The sequence below is a fragment of the Castor canadensis genome, chromosome X (assembly GCF_047511655.1).
Source record: "Castor canadensis chromosome X, mCasCan1.hap1v2, whole genome shotgun sequence".
Taxonomy (NCBI): domain Eukaryota; kingdom Metazoa; phylum Chordata; class Mammalia; order Rodentia; family Castoridae; genus Castor; species Castor canadensis.
In genome coordinates, this window is record NC_133405.1 from 105283727 (window position 1) to 105306167 (window position 22441).

Sequence of the window (22441 nt, forward strand, 5' to 3'; positions counted from 1 at the left end):
ATAATCCATATTATTGACTTGTATTTAATCATGGGGCAGAAAAATCAAAGACTATTCTACACATTAACTAGCTTGAAACTTTCAAAAGCACCATGTTATGAAAGCCAAAGTTTCCAAAATGAAACCAAAGAGATATGTCAACTAAGTACAATGTATTATTTTGAACTAGATCTTTCTGCTCTGAAGGAGATTATTGGAGACACTTAGATAGAGTCTGCTAATTAGATGGCAATAGTGAATCAACATTAACTTCCTGGCTTAGACAGTTGTATTTTCATTATATAGACAAACACCCTATTTGTAGGAAATATACAATAAAGTATTTGAGGGGTGATGGAACTGAAGACCAGCAAATTACACTCAAATGGTTCCCCAAAATAATTTTAACTTAAAAAAGTTGGGTAGGATTGAATGATGTGACATCCCCCAGTCCCATTATTTTAACGCAGAATTTTGTAGATTAGGTTTTAAAGGAACACACATGTATTTAGAGCAGAAATTCTGAAATGTACTCATGAAAAAATTCTATGGAAAAAGTTCACTTGGAGAGAAGACCTAGGAAATTTAACGCTAGAACACATGGAGGGGGAAAAAGTGAACAGAAGAGCTGGAAAAATAAGGTAATCACTGCAAAGATGGAATAAAATTGAGAAAAGGTTATGAAAATCACATTTAGTAGACTCAATACCACATTTAACAGACACAAAAAGCAAAACACAGACAATAAAGCTACAAAAAATAAAATATAAATCCCTTACAACCGAGGAACCTCCAGGCCTATTGAACATGCACACAAAACAGATGTAGGTCCACCAAGGCATATCATGCAATTTCAAAACTCAAGGATAAAACCAAATGTTCCAGAAACAAATATCGCATGTAAAGGAATAGAAACTAAGATATCTTTGGTTATTTACCAGCAACACCACCAGCCTTCACCTTGAGACACTCCACCAGGCCTTTTTTTGTAAATGTTTTTTCAAGATAGGGTCTCCTGGGCTGGCTTCGAACCCCAATCCTCCTTATCTATGCCTCCTGAGTAGCTAGGATTACAGATGTGTGCCACTGGTGTCTGGCCCATTTTCAACATAGCATTCTGTACTTTACTACTCCAATGTGGGGGGTTTGGCTGCATTCAGTTAAGTCATATCTCAAAAACAAGTCTACCATCTACATACCCTTTCTAACTATAGGAGCGTGTACTTCAAAATGAAAGACCATCTCAATAATGGCCTAAAAACTTGAAAAAGAGGAAAAGTTACAGGACAACAGAGGAGCTGACAAGAGTACACAAAGCACAAAATAATGGAAAATTATTTGGAGAACACAAAATTAGAAGGTATGTGAGAAGAATGACAGATGTATAAAAAGCAATAGAAAGGGAAAAATATTAAATCTAGTAATCTATAGAACTATTTCGCATGCAGACCTGAAAATATTGAAAATGGACTTAAGTAAATACTGCGAGGATTGGGGCGGGGGGGGGAAGAGCTTTCATCTACACAGCAGAAAATCAACATACAACTAAAAGTGACAAACAGCTATATGACGGTACTATTTACTGAGATAATATACATATATAAAAATAACAGGTAAAGTTGCAAGTGGTTTTTTCTAAGGAATAAGAACAGTGCTGTGGATGACATGCAATCCACAGTAATATAGGTACAGGCCAACTTTTCTGTAAAGGGCCAGAGACTAAGTATTTTAGACTTGTGGGCCACATGGTCTCTACTACAACTACTGAGCTCTACTACTGTAAGACAAAAGCAGCTGTGGTTTGTAAAGAAATGAGTGGGGCAATATATCAATAAAACCCTGACTATGGACACTAAAATTTAAACTTCAAATTTCCCATGTGTCACAAAATAGTGTTTTTAAATTTTTTTAGCCATTCAAAAATTCAGAAACATTCCTTAGGTGTTGGGTTATACAAAACAGGTGATGGAATGGATTTGACCAGGCTATAGTTTACCAGTCTTTGTTACATGGTCCATTTAAAAAAAAAAAAAAAAACACAAAGAAAAAAGAATTTGCTAAATTAGCAAGTTCTTTATTGTCCAGCATGTATTTTATTTTGTCTTACCTGGTGGCATAAGTTTCATAAGCACTCTTGCTCCATCTCTAAGAGGTGGCATATTTAGGCTGCTACCTAAGTCTGCAACTTGCCAAAGGAAAGATATATATCTGGGATGCAGTGACATTATCTAGAATACAAAGTACACAAAATAATTGCATGTGAATTAACCCTTCCCCCAGAAAAGTTTGCTAATCTTCATATCTTATGTCATTTCTAGTCTCTAAAATGGTTGGCCTTCCTTATCTTACCTTTATAATCCTTCACGATGCAGAGTGAACACATCTGAGCTACCTCTAGTTATGTTTTTTGATATTTCTCTCATACATACAACTGAGACTCTGGACATAGAAAAGGCTGCCAGGCACACTACTAAATTCCTAATCCAGTTGCTGTATGGGGCAAAATCCTCTGACACTGGAGTGGCTGCAATTATTGTAGCCATTAAAATTCTTGTGGAGAGTGGTAAAAGGAGAGGGTATAAAGGAGGAAGTCACTCTTGCAATGGATACAAGATATCTTACTGACAATCTGAACAAGATGACATGTATTTCCTTACAGAAATAGTTTTAAAGGTACAAATACATAAGACAGTGGTAGTTTTCTAAATTTATATGTTCAAATATTACAATTAAGCTCTAATAGATCTGATTATACATAAACATAACCATAGTCTATCTATAGTATTCATGCTGCATTTTATTGTAAATTTCAACTGAGTTACAATCGCTTTTCAGAGGAAACCACTGTGAAGTTTGATGGTTAACTGTATTTTTTATTTTGTCACATTAAACTGTAAGGTCCTCAAGAAAAAGTGTTCTGTATACTTCTTTATTCTCAAAAGTTCCAGCATAATGCCTTGCACAACTGCATCTACTCACCACTCCAGGCAAACAGCTTTCCACTTCAGGATTGGGGCCATCACTGTAATGATTACCATGGTTTCCAGGAGATCCAGTTGAGGAATCAGAAGAGCTATCAGGGCTTGAAGGCATATTGGAACTTATTTGTGTAAGTTTGGCTGTAATTAGCTGAAAATGATATACTACATTAGTATAAAAGACATAGAAAAACACTTAAAAGCAGAATTCAGAATATTGACATACCAAAAACAAAAACCTTCATACTACACTTTCAGATAAGCACTTTACAAGTATTACCTCATATAGTGATTTAATTTTAGAAATCCTTTATTCAGATATATTACAGGTATCATGATATATATTTTATTGTTATAACCCAAGCACCTAATACAAAGCTTTACACATAGCAAATAATTAGTATTTATTAAGTAAATGGTAATGTTAAAAAGTTTGGTAATTATACACACTTACCGATTTATCTTTTAGGTTTAGTTGTCCAATCAACTTTCTGTCATCTCCAGGATCTATGAGCTCGCCACCCACAAACAGCTCAATTTTTGTATGTGCTACATTGGCTTTAATGCGACTGAGAATACATCGTCGAACTGAACCAATTGTATCATTTGTATGCGACCATACCTCTAAATCATCTACCTGTCTGCCCTGGTTTGGAAATCGAACTATAAAAGAGAGGTGTTTACCACGGAAAGCTCTGGGAGGGGGAGAAAAGGAAAACAACATCACCGTCAAGAAAATAAAGCTGGGAATTTAACAATGAATATTTTCTTATTAACAAGAGTGAGATGAAGATACTTATTGTTTTTGGTATTCTGAAAATAAAAACTGGTCTACATATATTATAAGTAATCTTCAAAACACTAAAATAGCCATATTCCATTGTTATTACTTTTGTATGGCTGTAGAAAAGGAGGTATCTACTTGTAAGAAATTAAGACAAATGCAGGATGTGGTAGCACACACCTGTAATCCCAGAACTCAGGAGGCTGATGTATGAGGATGGAGAGTTCCAGACAAGTCTGGGCTACATAGTGAGAACCTTTGTCTCTAATCCCATTCTCCCCAAGAAAAACTTTAGACAAACCAGAAATTAAGATAGATACATGGTAACATTTTCATTAAGTATCATTTGAATTACATGGCAAAACTTAACAAGAAATATTATTAGACCATTTGAAAATATTTCTTGCTATGTTGGTTTGTGTGTCAAGTAAGCTTGTAATGACTCTTTCCAATTATTCTCTAATCTGGCCATCCTATTATTTTTAGCAGTATTAATGAATGGCATCAAAATTAAAATAATGGACAATAATGTCAAAGGCAAAGAAGCTGGACTTAACGAGAATGCCTTACAGAAAAACACAAACTAAATAAAACCTGATCTTGAAGGAATAAAAGGTCAACTATTAAAAAGGTTCTATGCTGGATGACGTGGCACAAACCCGTAATGTCAACCTGGGCTACATAATGAGACTGTCTCAACATGATATCCCTCCCCATCTCAAAAAAAAAAAAAAAAAAAAAAAAAACAGAAAAGAAAAAAAGGTTCCATAAGATACTAGTAATTAAGGATTGGCATTAGTTGATCAGTTATTCACAAACCTTGACATAGGTAGAATTGTTCTTTCCTCATGATAATCGCTGTCACATTCATTTATATATTCCCTTAAAACAGTTAATACTCGAACCATTCGAACAGCTTCCTGTCTTGCACAATTAATACTGTCTTTGTCACCATCCAAAACACACAAGGTGTCATAAGAAGCTTTCAAACGATCAAAGCAAGACTGAATGAAGTCTTCATGGATCACCACCTACAAAGAATGGGCCAAACAAAAGATAGCTGAAGTTGCTTTGAAATGCAAAAATTAAATATATAACATTAATACAGTTAAAGGCAGTAACTGGTAATTTAAAGTTGCTTTCAAAAATGGTGTTTAAGTAATCTACTCTGAATAGGTATTTCTTAAAAGAAAGCTAGTGTATGTAAGCTAACAAGGATAAACTAAATAGTAAAAAAACAAGCTCTACAGGATTACATGCTAGTTATCAAAATAAGTTCAGTAGAATTTCTGCCATTTCAACATATACTAAATAATTTTATTCAAAATAACCCGATCACTACTAGACAATTATCAAGGCAAGATTCACTTAGTATTACATATCAGAGAAATATGGACTCAATACACATTTTTTTTTTTTTTTTGACACAAGGTCTTGACCTGTAGCCCAGACTTGACTGGAACGCCTGGTCCTCCTTTTGTCTACTTCCTGAGTGCTAGGATTATAGGTATGTACCACCATGCTCAGAGTGAAAATAAAACCCTAATTATTTCTGAATTAAAGAAAAAAAGTTCCTTTTTTTTTTTTGGTGGTACTGGGGATTGAACCCAGGATCTCACATATGCCAACTCTACCACTTGAGCCATGTTCCCAGTCTAAGAAAAAGAATTCTTCTAAAGAAGGTAACACATATGTACAGGAAAGTAATGCGAGTCAACTCACTGTATAGCTATCCTTATCTCAACTAGCAAAAACCCTTGTTCCTTCCTATCATGGCTTATACTCTCTCTTCAACAAAATTAGAGGTAAGGGCAAAATAGTTTCTGCTTGGTAGTGAGGGGTTGGGGGCGGTTAAGGGAGGGCATGGGGGAAGAAATGACCCAAACATTGTATGTACATATGAATTAAAAAAAGAAAAAAAAAAAAAGAATTCTTCTAAGCAATAGAATACCAGTATCAATTCTATTATATAGAAGTTTTTAATGCACATTGATTCTCACCTGATTGACCTGTAGCCTTGGACCAAGGTTTGTGTATATCTCTTTAAGGAGATCTATAGCTCTGCTGGCAATGTCATCATTACTCTGAATCACGACCTATGTTCAAAAAGATTAAAGTGTTAATCTTCTCAATAAGTTTTAATTGGGCATTTAAATTAAAACCATATCCTGAGTTATTTTTAATACACTAATTAGTTAGTGTAAGCTAACTTTGATAATCAAGTAAAATTGAGAAACACAGACCAAAAAAATAAATGCAAAATGTAATTCTTTGAATAAAGCCATTTAAGACAGATATTTTACTAAAGATAAAATATGCCTCAACCAGTATCATTTAAGGCTGCAACTTAACATCTTGATAACCAAAACTGTGAGTTCAAGGTGGAACTCAAATTAGTTGGAAGGAAATAAGACTATATGAAACACAGTTTAGCATAAAGGGCTACTGCCTCCACTCTTAGTTTGTACAAATTTTTATCACTTGTGTAATTATATTAGTGATTTTCAAACAAGAGAAAGAGGTATTTGCTATGTATCTCAGGCTGGCCTGCAATTTGCTTTGTAGTCCAGTTGGGCCTCAAACAGGAAAACCTCTTGCCTCTACCACAACCAACACATACACCTGACTTTTAATTCTCTTGTTAAATTTGTGTGTGTGTGTGTACATGCATCCCTGTTGGGGACTGCACTTAGGGCTTTATACATGCTTAAGCACATGCTAGTCCCCAACCCCTTTGGCTTAAAACTACAAACAACTTAAGAGGTGTTAAATACTTAATACTTAGTCTGTGGTTTACAAAGAAGTATTTCATAGAAATCTAAGAAACACAAAGAAGTATTTCATAGAAATCTAAGAAACACACCTAAGAAATGTAAACCTGCAAAATGTAAACCTTTTTTAACATATAAAAGTTGTATGGGGGGATATATTGTGACATTTACACATGTGCTTACAATACATCTTAATCAGATTCACCTTCTCCCCCGGGGTCCTCTATTTTAGTGTCAAATGTATAACCTTAACAGATCTACACTGAATGAAAAATGGGATAAGGTAATTAAATTCCATGGGGGAATCATGAACAATATGGATGGTTAATATACTCCTAAACATATCTGAGAACATGGACTCTAAGTTCAGACAATAGGAGTACCAGTGGCAGAAAAAGGGAAAAGAAAAGAATCCTTAAGTGACGTAAGATAAAGATGAACAATACTATCCTAGACAAGCATCAGACAATACATGCATAACGTATAGGCAGTCATAATTCCTTACCATTTCAGAGAGCTATATCAGATACAATACTTACAGAGTTCCTACATTTGACTTACCCTCCAAAGATAGTCTAATCCTATCAACTCCAAATCATCCATCATATAGGCTCTCCTTTTTGCTACTAGTTTTCCTTCTCGGCAATTTACAGCTTTGAAGAATCGCTCAAAACATTTCATTCCGTTTTCAGTTAATAGTGAAGGATCAAGCTGAAGCACATTACTTTCAAAGAAGTCCTTATTAATATCAGGATCTAAGTCTGGTTCATCCCCCATCAATTTGGAATACCACTTAAAACAGGCTTCACGATCACAAAGGTAAACTGCATTTTCAGCTAAGCATTTCCATATTTGTTTTGCCTGAGGAGCACATAGCCAGAGTTGGCCATCCTTCAATAAAAATCTTGGAAAAAAATTAAAAATTAGCCATTAGATTTACATAATTTCTATCTCAAAAGGCAATCTGTTTATGTATGAAATATAGTTATCACAACCACATTTTTAACTATAGATTAAAGAGATGTTAAAAAGATGTCAGTTCTCTCAAAACACCTGTACCTGGTACTAAAAAAAAGAAAAAACAAAACAAACCCCTAGATATTAATTCATTCACAAAGCCTATACTTTAGTATCCACTATGAGCCCTATGCCACTCGGCTAGGTGATTATCCATTCCCTGAATTCATAGTTTAGCTTTTGCCAATTATTTTGAAAGTATCATTAATAGGCAAATTGCGTTTAAAAAGATATAAGCACTCTACTTAATATACAGTACTCGCTGAAAAAAAAAATGAGGTATTCAACTCTTAGTTGACTTTCATAGGTAACTTCCCCATTGATATTTATAAGTTAAAATTACTTAAATTTTAATACTTTCTGATGATCTATTATTTATCACTCAGTATCCAGAGCAACATTAAACACAGTAACTTACATATGACTTAAACATTATTATGTCAATCATCAGCAAGATGTTTCTCAATTACTCAGCAATGTTTTCTAGGGTCTTTCTAGTTTTGTGACTGTTTATTCATTAAAATCAGACCATAGTGAGGGTGAATTCCACTGTGACTGCAGTCTCTTCCTTTCATTAGCTTTGTAATTTCTTTTAGCATTCATCACCCTCCCTTGTCCTACTATGTCTGACAATGACAAAGAATACCTCACTTTATTCTGAGTAACATGTAATTTTTAGCTAACATAATGGTAGCTGCACACCTAGTTATAGAAAAGGTACACTTTCTATTTCTAAGAATTCTGGGATTTGAATTCTAGGGTCCTTTGACATTTTCGTAAGATTTCTGACCTAAAAGAGGGCTTTTAGCATGTAGTTCTACCTTACCTTGCCCCCATCTATAATTTACAGGTAAGGACAGAGGTCCATGTGATAAAATGCTTTCAATGTTTTTTTTTAAGTTTGTTTTTAAAGACAGAAGCAGAAACATCTTCGAGTGAAAATCCTACTTGGAAGTAGGATGTACAAAAGCAGAGCTTGCTCTAGTTGTTGAGAAAGGAAGAAGTGGGGAAAAAAACTTTTCACTGCTTATTTAGAAATCTTAAGGGAGCCTAAAAGCTCTGACCTGAAAAACTGATCTAATAGGAACAATACAGATTTAGTCAGATGCAGTTGAGTAGTACCGTGTGACTTCAAACAAGTCAACTCTAAGCCATCTGAATCTTGTTTTCTTACTGATCAAATGGGAGTAACACCTACCTCACTGTTGCTATGAGGCAAAAATGTAGAGCGTTTAACACAGGCCAAATATACAGGTTTCTCTGCCTTGAGTGAATTGCTAAAAGTCATACAGGTAAGTACTAACAGAGTAGGAGATACAATAGGTTCTCTGATTCCAAACTTTAATGTGGCAAAAAGGGCTTCAATCACTTTCTATTCTAGTAAACCAAAGGAATGGAGACACAGGCCAATCAGTAACAATGGCTCACTGTAGCAGCACTTCTCAATCTGGGAAGGCAGGTCCTTGTACTCAAATGGTTGAAAAACAAAACCAAAACAACTTTAAACAAATGTTAACTTTCTTAAAATCTAGTGTAGTTTTTCTTAAGGTAAAATCATTGTGTAACTAAAAATTTCTCCCATAAACAGGTTCAATAAAAAAGAAGGCTTTAATTAACAAAGCCCAGGAGAATACGCTCTAGAACCTGCATCAAAGTAACAAATGTACTGATAATCTTGGCACTTCTGTTAGCACACTTATGGCAAGAGTAAACTCTTGCTACGTGGCTTTTTTTTTTGTGTGGTACTGGAATTTGAACTCAAGGCCTACACCTTGAGCTGCTCCCATCAATCATTTTTCTTGTGATGGGGTTTTTCGAGATAGGGTCTCACGAACTATTTGCCCAGGCTTACTTCGAATTGTGTTCTGCCTGATCTCTGCTTCCTGAGTAGCTAGGATTACAGGCTTGAGCCACCAGCACGGGCTTATTTTGAATTCATAAGATACCTCCCTCATTACCAAAACTTTAAACCATAAAGGTACTTTTCAAAGTATAATTATTAAAAACTAAACACTACTGAGCATATCCTGTTTTGGTTTGGTAGAATAAACCTATTTTCCTCATCCTGATAAAAAAATCATGTTACAACATTTCAGATTGCTTTTGACAGCTATTGTTAACACAAGACAATACAGCACTCAAATCACTCTTTTAAAGTACTGGTCAAGGAGCCTTTCTTCCAACTTTCTTCGTGTATATGATATTGTCAGTATAGTTCTCCATCTGGTTGTGCCAAAGTATGGAAACTTTTCCTTTAAAAATAAACATCACTCCTAGCATAAACAAATATGACAAGTCTACCCTAAAGTTTAAAATGTGTTTTTTTCAAATACTGAAAAAATTGAAACTCAGCCAAAAATTCTGAAGTACTGATTAACATAAGGAGATGTTGTGTGACTTTTATGTGGGAAAACAAAGGGTGGCAAGGGGAAAAGACCATCCAACAAAGACCAAGCTATACAGCATATTTACTCTGCATTCCTCATCTATATCTTAAAGAGAGCAACACTAATTATATGTGAAACAAACCTAAGGAAGTTAAGCCGTTCTTGAACTTCTTGAACATGACTGTATCTACTTCCCAGCCTCACAGTTTGTGGGTCATAGTCTTCATGGTCTGCAAATTAAGAAAAAGCATGCATTACACATATGGATACCCATGCCACCGCTGACTTTAAAAGAACTGTCAGTTAAAAAGTCATTAATATTTTATTGTCAGAAGGCAACCTGAAATGTAGCAACTGGTGGTTTGATAATTGTTGATTTCTATCCATCTACTCTCTCCACAAAAACTTCCTTTTTATGTAACCAAAAGAAAATGACCTGTTAAGTGTGCTATCAAAAATAATTCTCCAGGGCTGGGGGTGTGGCTCAAGTGGTAGAGCACTTGGCAGGACCCTTAGTTCAAATCCCAGCACTAGTAAAAAGGTGTGTGTGTGGGGGGGGGGGGGGTAGTCAGCATAACCCTTTTACTCAACCTTCCTAGTAAAAATGAAGCAATTTATGACTATCGCCCAGAAAGAAATGAGTCATCTGTAAAAATGAACGAAGACAAAATGATTTTTTTCAATTTCCTGCTTATTGTACTAAAAGCTGTCTTCTCAGGGAAAAAAGTTATTGTTATAAAAGATAAATTATATTACTAATTGATACTCAGGAAGTTAGGGTAACAAAAGATGCTATTCTACATCACAACCACTTATACAACTATCACCAACACCATGTTACAGATGCCTAGAAATGTGTAATTTCCCTTTACCACTAATTACTGGTTATTTCTATACCAGACCCTGGATTTTACAGAATGCATGTGATATTGGCCAAAGACCTCTAACTGCATGAGGCCTTTTGGAAATAGTACAGGTAATCAATGTCTTCATAGACAGTGAGGCTTCTTTTCTGAATAAAATCTTGACAAGTTATAAAGATGGGATATTTATAGTACTTGGGAAATACTGTTCTTGATGCTTTGGTGAAAAAAGAAGCCCCATCCATTATGACTATTTCCAATTGCATATATATTAGTATCTCCCAATGGTTCTAAATGTGTAATAATGTTTATTTCCATCAAAGTCAATTTCTTTTCTGTTTTTTGGGGTGGGACTGGGGTTTGAACTCAAGGCCTCACACTTGCAAAGCAGGCACTTTACCACCATTTGAGCCACACCCCCAGTCCATTTTTGCTCTGTTTTTGGAGACCAGGTCTTGTGAACTATTTGCCCAGGGTGACCTCAAACCTCGGTCCTCCCAATCTCAGCTTCCAAAGTATATAGGATTACAGGCATGAGCCAATAGTGCCCAGCAAAAGGACATGTCACCTAGACAATGCAAAGGGCTCAGGACATGATCCACACATGCCTTTCTATTCTTGTTGAATCTATAAAACTTATCAAACTTTTTGAAAACTAGAAGCCAACTAAATTTGGGCTTTTATCATGCACCCTCATAATTAAACTCAGGCTATGCATTCTGGCCAATAATACCGCAAAAATGATGCTAAGTCCTTTTCAGTGTGTAACTGAACAGTGTATAACTATCAGCGGACACATCATGTTGCTTTGTGGCAATACTCACATGCCAACTTTGATTACATGGTTAAAATAGTTTCCATCAGGTTTCTCCACTGTAAAGTTACTATTTTACCCACTAGTTTTAGCAACCAACCCCCCTGCACCCTTTCTCTATTTAATTGCTCACACCCTGGACATAGGGTAGAACTTGAAGGCTAAATAATAATGAAGAAACGTCGATAAGGTCCCTCCGTCGTATAGGAATGGAGAAGCCTTCTCACTACACAGAAGTGTCAAGACTCTTTGTTTTGTTTTTAATACTGTAAATAGTTCCAAACAAATTCCTCATACAACAAGGATGAACCATTTCTGACTTGTGTTGTCTAGGTGGTGATATCTTACTGCAAACAGGAGTAATTAGATTAAATTAACTCAGGTGTCTTAAAATGTATGGGAAAAGGTAGTGAATCACGGTTGAGACTGACATGAATTGGATCTTGTTAATTGATTCAGCAAGTTGCCTAGTGCCCATTTTAGAACTTATTATAAAAGATATTCATTTAAAAAAAACCTTGAAATATTCAATTATCATAAATCTACCCCCCTTTTTTTTTTGAGTACTGAGGCCTGAACTCAGTGCTTCGTATTTGCCAGGCAAGTGCTCTACCACTTGAACCACACCTCCCGCCTCATAAATCTACCAATTTAAAGCATACACTTCTTCAGTGGGGTTATATAATTAACATCATAGTTATGAATACAACATTTTTTCATCATCTCAAAAAGAAGCCTTGTACAAATCACTCCCCCCATTCTTTCCTATTCCCCTATGCTTATTTGAGACAGTATCATAAAAATGTAATCATGTGTTATAGCACATATATGGAATTTTCATTGTATGGACACATCATATTTGATTTATTCTGTCATGGACTAAGACATATATAGGTTGTTACCAGTTTTTGGTTATTATGAACAATGATGCTATGATGTTTGTGTCCAAGTTTTTTCATGAATTTATGTTTCTATTTCACTTGAGTATGGGTTGTAAAAGACCACTGGTACAGGGCTCCACATATGGTAGATACTTAAAATGGTCTTTGAAATTATGGAAAACTATATTATGCCCCCCAAAATTTCACACTTTCAAAATAAATGTAAGCATTAGGATTCTCATAGCCTCCCACTTCAATTCATGAATTTTCACTTTGTAAAGTCTGAAGCACTTATGAAACATATTTACATAGATAAAAACTATAATATATTCAAGAACATACTCAAACAAAACAAGCTTCCTTGAAAAGCTAAAGATGGCCAGGCACCGGTGGCTCACGCCTATAATCCTAGCTACCAGGAGGCAGAGATCAGGAGGATCATGGTTCAAAAGCCAGCCAGGGCAAATAGTTCGTGAGACTATCTTGAAAAAACCCATCGCAAAAAAGGGTTGGCAGAGTGGTTAAGGTGTAGGTCCCGAGTTAAAACACAAGAACCAAAAAAAAAAAAAGAAAAAGCTAACTAGTATGAAAACAAAGGTTGAAAATAAGTCAGATACATAGCTATAAAAGAATGATCAATTGTAGTACAGACTGGCAGAGCTCTCAAAGTAGGAAAGAAAAAGTAATCAACGTACCAAGGCAAGTGGGGAAGGAAAACACTGAGGAGAGAGAGCCTTGAAATATTGGACTGCAGTTTAGGTTATCTAAGATAGGGACTTAAAGTCTGTATCTTTAGGAACCATAGCCTCAAAAAGGAAAATATTTCATGAAACAAACTATCTTGTATCTTCTAAAATAAATTTTGTCATTCTTAAGGTAATTAATGCAAAAAAGATAATGGTTATTTCCCACAGTTCAATTTATCTTATAATACATACCTCTAGCATACAGTCTCATGCTTTCCATATAAGTTGCAAGGTTTTCTGCTACTAAAGTAACTAGGGCATGATTGTGCTGAAGTTGATTGATTAAGTCATGACGATAAAATACATGGGGACTTCGCTGAGTTTGACTGAAACGAGAAGAACTTAACAATATAATTAGGCAATTAAATTCTGCCATAATCAAGAGTTTATATTATCTAAATTCTTAGCTACTAAAAACTTAAGAAATTATAGTTTTGCTCATTTACTTCTGTTAATGTTAGTATCAAGCAATTTAAAAGAAATTAACCAATGCCTCAAAAAATGAGAGATTATTTTTACTTTACAAGAAACCCACACACCAGTATTCTCTGAACTTCAGCCCATGGGAGTCTACTTCACCAAGTTCTACTCCAATATTGTAGTAATACCAGAGCATTTGTGGTAGGTTACAGTGTTATTTGTGAATTATAAAAGAAACATTCTTTGCAAGACTGGCATTGTAACTGTCAGTGAAGAATTCAAACAAAGAAAATGTTTACATAAAAACTTTTATTACTAGCTATTTAAGGTATATACTGGCACACTTGGTTTGTAGCCAAGTTTGGTCCCTAAGTATCACCAGACCAGAAAGATACCTAGTTCCTTTCTAATCTGTTTTGCCACATTTACAAAAAAAAACCAGTTAACTTTCACATCCAGTAGTACTATTCTAGTGAAGATGAGGCAACTGTTTCTTAGGAGAGTAATGTGAACAATTATCTGCAATAAATGGATGTATTCAAAGAAGGCCAAGTAGCCTATGTACAGTGGGCCAAACAAACTCCAAATATGTCATTCTAATAAATGTTACTATTAATATGTCAGTTGTTCCAGTCCTTATCTCTATAGCTTTTTCCAATATCTGTTATTTTTCTAGCTTTGGAAAAAAATGAGATAAAGTTTAACTGTTCACATTAAAACATACATATAAACCTTTTTCATTTGTGTCTTAGGAATAATCATAGTAATTCAGAGCCATAGCCAGTCTTTCCAATCATTTAATCTTATACATAGGAAAAATATTCTTCTGATACAAGGTTCATACTCCATTTGTGAATTTTCTTTCCTCTACTCTTAAGCATTCTTTTTCTCCACCATTTTCCCTTTTTGTGTTATCAGTTCCAACTCCATTACCAGAAAATATAAGGAAAAATTATTTCAGTAAGCAGATTTTGGCATCTGAGATAGTATAAAGATAGCTATTAAAAAAGAAATTTAGCTAAAATAAATATTTAAAATTATGGCTTGCCATTTTCCATCATTTAAATGTCACTGCAGTTTAATCTAACTTTAAAATTTGGTTATTAAAAATCAAAATAGGTTTTACTTTGAAAATTATCCTGTAGTAGTATGAAGTTTCAAAATTAATAAAGGCAGAAAGGATAAAATAAAACAAAGAATGAGATTAACAGATACAGGACATACAATATGAAGCTATCTGGCATACTTGCTGGAAATGAGAGAGCTCTGAACCAAGAACCTGAAGGTAGTATTATCATCTTGATTCTGATACTTATCAAACTAACTCTTCTCTTAGTCTCCTATCATCTCACTAATTTTCTTCTTTTAAAATTTGATCTTGCCACTCAGTAAGATCACAGTTTGAAGCCAGCCCCAGGCAAATAGTTCATCAGACTCTATCTTGAAAACATCCAACACAAAACAGGGCTGGCAGAGTGACTCAAGTGGTAGAGTGCCTGCTTACTAAGGATGGGGCCCTGAGTACAAACCCCAGTGTTGCCAAAAAAAAAAAAAAATTTGCCAACTGATATGCTATTTCTTTTCAACAAAATACATAAATATTAATATTGCCTAGGTTTAAAAAGTCTTACCTCAAATTTTGAGGTGCTTCACCAAACAAACTACAAATTTCTCTAATTTGTTTCAGTGCGGGAATAACCCATTTGTCATTTGTGCGAAGTTCTTCTATAAAGCGATCTATCCACTGGATCTTTTGTGTGTCACGGTCCTTAAACAAACAATTTCAATGTTTTATATAGATTAATACTCAGGAGAATTCTACCTTCATTTAGAGAATTATAAAAGTTCTTCTTGTAAGATTAGTATTACAAACATTATGCTATAACTGTAGTAAAGAGTTTAAAAAAAAAAAAAAGCTTTAAGTATGCTTGCGTCTCACTTTTACTACCAAAACTCCAAGTAAAGCACTATTATAAAATTTCAATATAGCTTAATTTTAAGTTTGGCAGAAGGTACTGAGTTTTACCCAATGTTTTCAGAGATTCTACCACATCACAGACCCGAGCATTAAATGTTTTAGCGTTCAAGAAATCCTATTAATTGCTCTTAACTTCTTTCCCTATGAGTAAAGAAAACCTAGTTTCTCTTACCTCTAAAGTCCCTATGATCTATTTGAAATTGGTATTCCTTCACCATACATTAGATAATACTATCACTAAACAGCCTACTGTCTGTACTATCTTTCTCCCAAGTAGATTCAGATGATCCACAAAGCTTTGATGTAGAGAACTTGTATGAGTGAATTCAATTCTTGAAGATCATTTAAAAAGTAACCATTTTCAAACAACCTGGAATTATCCTACAGTTAAGCCATTCTAACCATGAAGGAGAAAGAGAAAAGTCACACGAAGTGAGAAAAGCAGCAAACCCTTACCTGGGAGCAACTATAATCTAAAATTTTTATGTGGGCACTAAGAGCCAGGTCCATGATATCTACAGGCACATCATCACTGTGCGCCAGATTCCACAGAAGGTTCAACACCTTGTGTGCCATCACACCATCTTTATCATCTTCCGCAAGACGACGAATCAGCTCAAGTAGCTTTTCACGTTGCTTTTTACTTGCATTTGTCCAACTGGCCTAGGAAAAAAGTGATACAAAGACAACCTTGTAAAGATGTTACAAGGTTAACTATATTCAACTCACTGTATAGGTGAGCACAGAATTATTCAAGTGATAACTGAGAGGCAATCATATTATGCATATGGCAAAGTTAAAATTCCGGGGGGAGGGAAAATTCTATTTATAGGAGTAACTTTTAGCATTTCTAAACTTCAGTATTCCTGAAATTTGAGGCTAGAAACTGTTTTGCTGTGGGGTCTGTCCTGTGCACTGTAGGATATTTAGTAGCATCTCTGGCCTCTACTCAGTAGAAGCCAGTATCAACTCCTCTCCCCATACCTTATGAGTTAAGATTCTTATACTTTACCAGAAATACCAGTTTTCCAAAGTGGTTACAGCAACTTCAGTTCCCACTATCACTCAGTATAATTGTTATTTTTTAAAAGAAACCTTAGTAATCTAATACCAATTGTCAATAGACTATCACTTTGTGAACACTGCCACAAGGTCTTATGTACTTTATGCACAAATTCACTAACCACTCAAGCTTTTACAAGCTCAACCCTAGCCATTGATGACTGTTATACAACATGGCTTTTTAAAAAAAGCACATGACGGCATCAATGCAGCAGGTAGTCTTGGGGCTAACTTTATGAATTACATTTCAATTAAATCATGGTTTGGTAGTGCACATCCCCAGAATACCATGGTATTGGTATTCCCCTTGCTGTGATCTCTTACTTTTCATTGCAATCAATCATCCTTCCCTACCATCCTACAGTTCACGTCAACCTATTACCAAAATACAAACTGCCAGGGGAAAGAAATCCAAATTGCTAACCTAAGTTTTGAAAAGGGTGATAATTCTCATTTATGAGAGCTATCATTACTATTACAAAAATGAAAATTACATTCCCCCTAGAGAAGGAGATGATGGCAAAGTATTTCACACCAGAGGTTGTCCAAGGAGATTTAAGTACTGGCTAAGACCAACTCATGGATCTAACAAGTTAATTCTATTTCAAATAAAATTGTAATAACTTGACTATGTTAACAATTACCTTAAAGCAATCAAAAAGATGATCAAGTTGTTCAGGAGAAAAATCCCATGCCAATTTTGCCAGTAGATCATGTACATTCTTCACAATAGCTTCATGTTTTCCTGCCTATTGAGGAAGAAAAAAATCATAGCACACTAGAATTTGAATAACAGATTATACACTGATTGCTGACAACTATTAGTAAGTTACTCCCATCACCTTTATTTAATTGTGCAACATAAAATTCCTAAGTAGTAGTGCTTTAAATCTAAAACCTGGCAGCTTCAGGTTGACAGTTTGTGTGAACTTTATTGAATTGAACATACTGATTCTAATAGTGTAAGTAAGAGAAAAACAACGTACACTAATAACACTGTTCTAAAACTGGAACCTTAGTCACTAAAAAGCAAAACTATTTTCTATATGTCTATAGATTTAAAAAGAAAACCAAAGCTTTTTCTTTTTTAACCTAGAACTCAATGCTGTCTAAGTGATCCATCAGTAGAAACTTATTATGATAATTGAAGGATTTATGCAATTCCCGGCTCTGAAATGAATAATCATTACAGGTCTTTATACATAAGAGATTTAACTTTCCTGATATTGGAGGCATTTTCTGTATTAAATAGTCTATGAAGAAATCAATTACAGATGTCTTACACTCTTACTACACATTCACTGACTGACTGACTCACTCACTGTAAGTCTTGTACATGCTAGGCAAGCACTCTACCACTGAGATACATCTCCAACCCTTGCTTTTGTGTGACAAGGTGTATAGCCCAGGCTGGACTCCAACTGGTGATTCTCTTACTTCTGCCTGAAATTATAGGCAGGCACCATGCAGCTTTTTGGTTTTTTTTGGACACAGGGTGTCACTATGTAACCCAGGCTGGCCTCCAATTCTGCATCCTCTTGCCTCTGTCTCCCAAGTGCTGGGATCATAGGTGAGCACTACTGTACTTCCTTTATTTTTTATTCTAGCATTTTTCTCTTATTTAAAACCACCTACAAATTGACAACTTTTACCAAATACAAGTGATAAAAGTCTTTTTTTTATTTTTTACTGGCCATTTCACGTAGTTTTCTGACAGGAATTCTAAAACATTTAAATGCTTGTTACATTTACAGAAGTGAAACACAGGCATACATCCCATTTCATGACGACTACTGTATTTTAGTTTTTAGTACTTTCTTTTAGAAATAAAATAACTACTACCTTAAATTCCTTACCTGTGCTGCCCAGATATTATCAAGATCTTGCAAGGTCAGAGCTTTTTCTTTGATGACAAAACGAAGAATCTTCTCTAGCTTTTCTACATACTGTGGTTGATGAAGACTATCTCGCAAAACTATGGACAAAATATTGTTCTGCTGTATCCATTCCTAAAGGCAATTTAAAAAATGATCTAATGGTCTCAAAGCAGCATCTAAAAGACATTTTTTTCTATTTTTTAAAAGTACACACTTAGGAAATATAAATACACTAAGATACAGTGTGCTTATGTACTGCTGTAATGGAAAACTGTAAAAAAGGAAAAAACAAAAAAAAAGCCCAACAAATATTTTTTTGTGGAACTGGGATTTAAACTCAGAACTTCATGCTTACAAAGTAGGAACTGTATCACTTGAGCCACAACCCAAATCCATTTTGCTCTGGTTATTTTATAGATGGGGGTCTCAGGAACTACTTTCTCAGGCTGGCCTCAAACCTTGATCCTCCCGATCTCAGCCTCCCAAGTAGCTAGGATTACAGGCGTGAGTCACCACTACAATAATTTCTTTATTATTGAACTTTTGCACTTTAGAAATGTTCCCATGAATTAGAAATAATGAAATCATTAAAAAGTCTACACTCCAGGCCCAAGTATAGCTAACTGGTAAAACAGGTACTCTGTGCAAGGCCCTCAGTTCAATCTCCAGCACATTAAAAAAAACAAAACAAAAGAAAAAAACAGAGGGGTGGGGAGAAGCTCTACACTCCAGCATTTACACAGAAAAACATTTTAAATGCAACAATTACTATGGTTTAGATAGGATAAGTACAGGACCAATTTAAGTATTTTTGGATCCTTACACCAATTTTGCCCCAGAATTCTGATCTTGGGTTAAAAGCCACTTTTAATTTTTTAACCGATTACCACAGGCCAGAAACTATTAATGCTTATCAATTAGCTCTTTCATCTTTGAAATAATCCTAGTGAGAGATACACTATACTACACTACTACAGAATAGTAAACCCTCGTACCACTGCCAAATAATAAATGTATTATTACAAAAGGTCTCAGGACTAACAAAGTTGTAAAGTGATAACACTACCTTTCAAGTTTATAGCTTAATTTAAAATACTAATATTACCAATTTTAGCTATTTTAATTTTTGTGCTAAGTAAATTCTTAAAAGAAACAAAAGACTTACTGCCATTCGTTCAGCAGTGAGCCACTCTTCTTCCTCTGGATTGCCGTGCCGATGGGTATAGTATGATACACTGGATATCACTTTATTAACTTCATTCAGTGCATTCATCTTTCCATTAAAAGAAGAAATTTGCAATAATCTATAAGAAAAATTCAGTGATTAATCATGATTTCTAAAAAATTCACCTATGTAAAAAAAAAAAAAAATTCACCTATGTAAATATTTCTAGAGATAAGTAACTCACCTAAGTATCATTTTTAACCTAAATATTTCTAAGTTTTTTACAGTTTCTTCTTGTCCTGGAACCCTTGAAGCTAAATTCTTCAAAGATTTAATAATCATCGAAAGGGCATCATTTTTGGCTTCATTCTTTGCTTCTTTTTTCAGTTCTTCATCAGTTAAGTTCTCTAAAAACTGTGGAACCATTTCTATTATTGGAAGAAAGTACTTCTTCACTGTATGAAGAGTGAGAAATTCATAGCACTGTCCAAATGGTCTGAAATAAAAAGATAGTAACTCTTGTATTATCTTCTTAAAATTAGTTAACACTAAACTCTCAGAAAAAAATCCAAGTAACAAGTTCAAGCAAAAATCCACATTTGTATATCTTAATTTTTAAATCAAGTATTAATACTCAGTTTCTACAGTACACTGAACATTCATCTTAAACTGCAACTTACTTAATAAGGGCTGCTATTATCTGAACGTTTAATGCTGATCCATTAATAAAACGATCGTGCAATATCTGGAACCCATTTAAAGTGCCAAATTTGTTGAGAAGATCCACTAGCCAACCCTGCAATGCAATTAATGAAAAAAGTTAACTTCCTCTGCTTTTACGGAAAAAAAGTACTATCTCAATTGCCACATACTAGAGCAATACATTCAATGAAATCAATTATGTCCAATCATCTTTGAAAGACCTCAAAATACTGCATTTTGTTCATAATAATCCCACCTCTAAAAGAGGCGCCACGTTAAGTAGTAAAAACTGAGTAGATCACTGGGGCACAGCTCTGTTTGTTTATACCTATACAGCTGGTGGGTGAACAAGAACTAGAAGCCCTGCTTCTATTTCAGTGATCTCATAAGACAATGATTTTTTTTAATTAAGTGAAAATACTTTGTATTTAAGTAATTGAGGTAAAAACACTTAAAAATAAATCAAGTAAAAGCTTAGCAACCCATAACAAATTCTGAATCTATCAAATTTTTGTTGTAAACATTAAAATTTCTTTATAAATACAGTAATCTTTTAAAGCCTGGGAGCCCACTGTCAATTAAAAACTAACCCCAGGGCTGGAGGTATGACTAAAATGGTAAAGCGGACACTGGAAGCTTCAAACATCAGTACTGCCAAAACAAACAAATCACCCTAACCAGTGGTGGAATAAAAGGATATGGTGCAGTAGTAAACCGCTCACATACTAATGTGTGAGGCCCTAGGTTCAACCTCTAGTACCTCAATTAAAAAAAAAAAAGGCCCACTAGATATTAATAATATATCTTGTATTCCTATCTGTAACATGATGATCAATACTTTTGCTGATTTATACGAATACATCCAGTCCTCCTCATCTTAGAGGTGGCCCTATACCAGTATGGATTATCTTTCAACCTCTTAAGAAAGAGCAGTAACTCAAAGTACTGTGCAGCTGGGAGAAGCAACAGTTGTGCAGCTGAAAGCATGCCTATATAAGAACTTAAATGAATTAAAAGGTTATGTAAGAATCAAACATATCTAAAACCACCTTTTATATCTTGCTGCCTTCTAAAAGGCCACATTTTAGAAGCCACTTAGGGAAAAAACATGGGGAAAAAGACAATTTACCTACTAAGCCTTAAGCAAAAAAAGTTTTTTGAAGAAATATGGTCACTAACAGTAGCAATCTTAACTAAATTCTCTAATAAGTCTACCACCATATTAAAGTTTACAAAAGTATTTCCCTACCTTTTCATTTGGTCTTAAAAAGCTCATTCAAAATAATTAAAACTTTGAGTACTTAATTCACCAGATCCCTTTTGGGATTCAGTAATTGTTAGAAAGTACATGCTTATTATATAATATCATTTCTTCAGTAACTAGATACACTTAAGTTATGTAAATAGTATGTGTGTACACAGTGAAGAATTAGTTGAAATCAAATCTTTCCATATGTTTTCAGCTGCGATGTATGTTTATGTACTTATGAATACCCAGGAATATGCACAATGCTTCAAACTGACATGCAATTAATAAGCTAGGTTTAGTGACTACAAATAAGAGCCTTCCTTATTTGGCTGTAAGTTGTCAAGACTGGCAGGGGCAAATCAATGGTCCCAGATAGAAAAATTCAAAATGATCACATAACCTAGAATGTGTCATTCTTTAAATGTAGTTTTACCTGTTAATACTGCTACAAGTTCCTTTTTTCAAAGACAGCATAGGACAATTTTACTGGAGACCTCTTGGCTCAACAAATCAAGTTTTAACTACATTTTAAACTTTTTTTTTTTTTTGAGGAGGGTGTGTATTGTGGTTTGAACTTGGCCTCATGCTGCTTACTAAGGCAGGTGGCTCTACCATTTGAGCCACTCTGCCAGCCCCATTTTAAACATTTGAATAAATAATCTCATTTAAACATCTTCAAAGATCTTGGGAGGAGATGGGAGGCAGGAGATGCCACCAGTCAGATAAGTTACACTCTCTTAGGTTCTTTAATTTTGTCATGAGTCAAAA

The 22441-nt window shown here is 34.7% G+C and overlaps 1 protein-coding gene across 5 annotated transcripts in view; it reads right to left on the reverse strand.

The window, feature by feature from the left end:
* Usp9x (ubiquitin specific peptidase 9 X-linked) overlaps window positions 1-22441 on the reverse strand; it is a 96982-nt gene that overhangs the window by 35903 nt on the left and 38638 nt on the right. For 3 of the 5 annotated variants that reach the window (XM_074062244.1, XM_074062240.1, XM_074062241.1), the window contains exons 7-21: window positions 20403-20518; window positions 19967-20218; window positions 19723-19861; window positions 18537-18689; window positions 17325-17429; window positions 16075-16281; window positions 15272-15408; window positions 13413-13561; window positions 10059-10146; window positions 7074-7416; window positions 5742-5837; window positions 4561-4772; window positions 3412-3652; window positions 2959-3108; window positions 2087-2207 (exon numbers count right to left, since the gene is read on the reverse strand). In XM_074062244.1, the coding sequence (XP_073918345.1) occupies window positions 2087-2207; window positions 2959-3108; window positions 3412-3652; window positions 4561-4772; window positions 5742-5837; window positions 7074-7416; window positions 10059-10146; window positions 13413-13561; window positions 15272-15408; window positions 16075-16281; window positions 17325-17429; window positions 18537-18689; window positions 19723-19861; window positions 19967-20218; window positions 20403-20518 (2509 nt within the window). The remainder of the gene's footprint in view (window positions 1-2086; window positions 2208-2958; window positions 3109-3411; window positions 3653-4560; window positions 4773-5741; window positions 5838-7073; window positions 7417-10058; window positions 10147-13412; window positions 13562-15271; window positions 15409-16074; window positions 16282-17324; window positions 17430-18536; window positions 18690-19722; window positions 19862-19966; window positions 20219-20402; window positions 20519-22441) is intronic. The other 2 variants (XM_074062245.1, XM_074062242.1) reach the window with 1 other exon arrangement.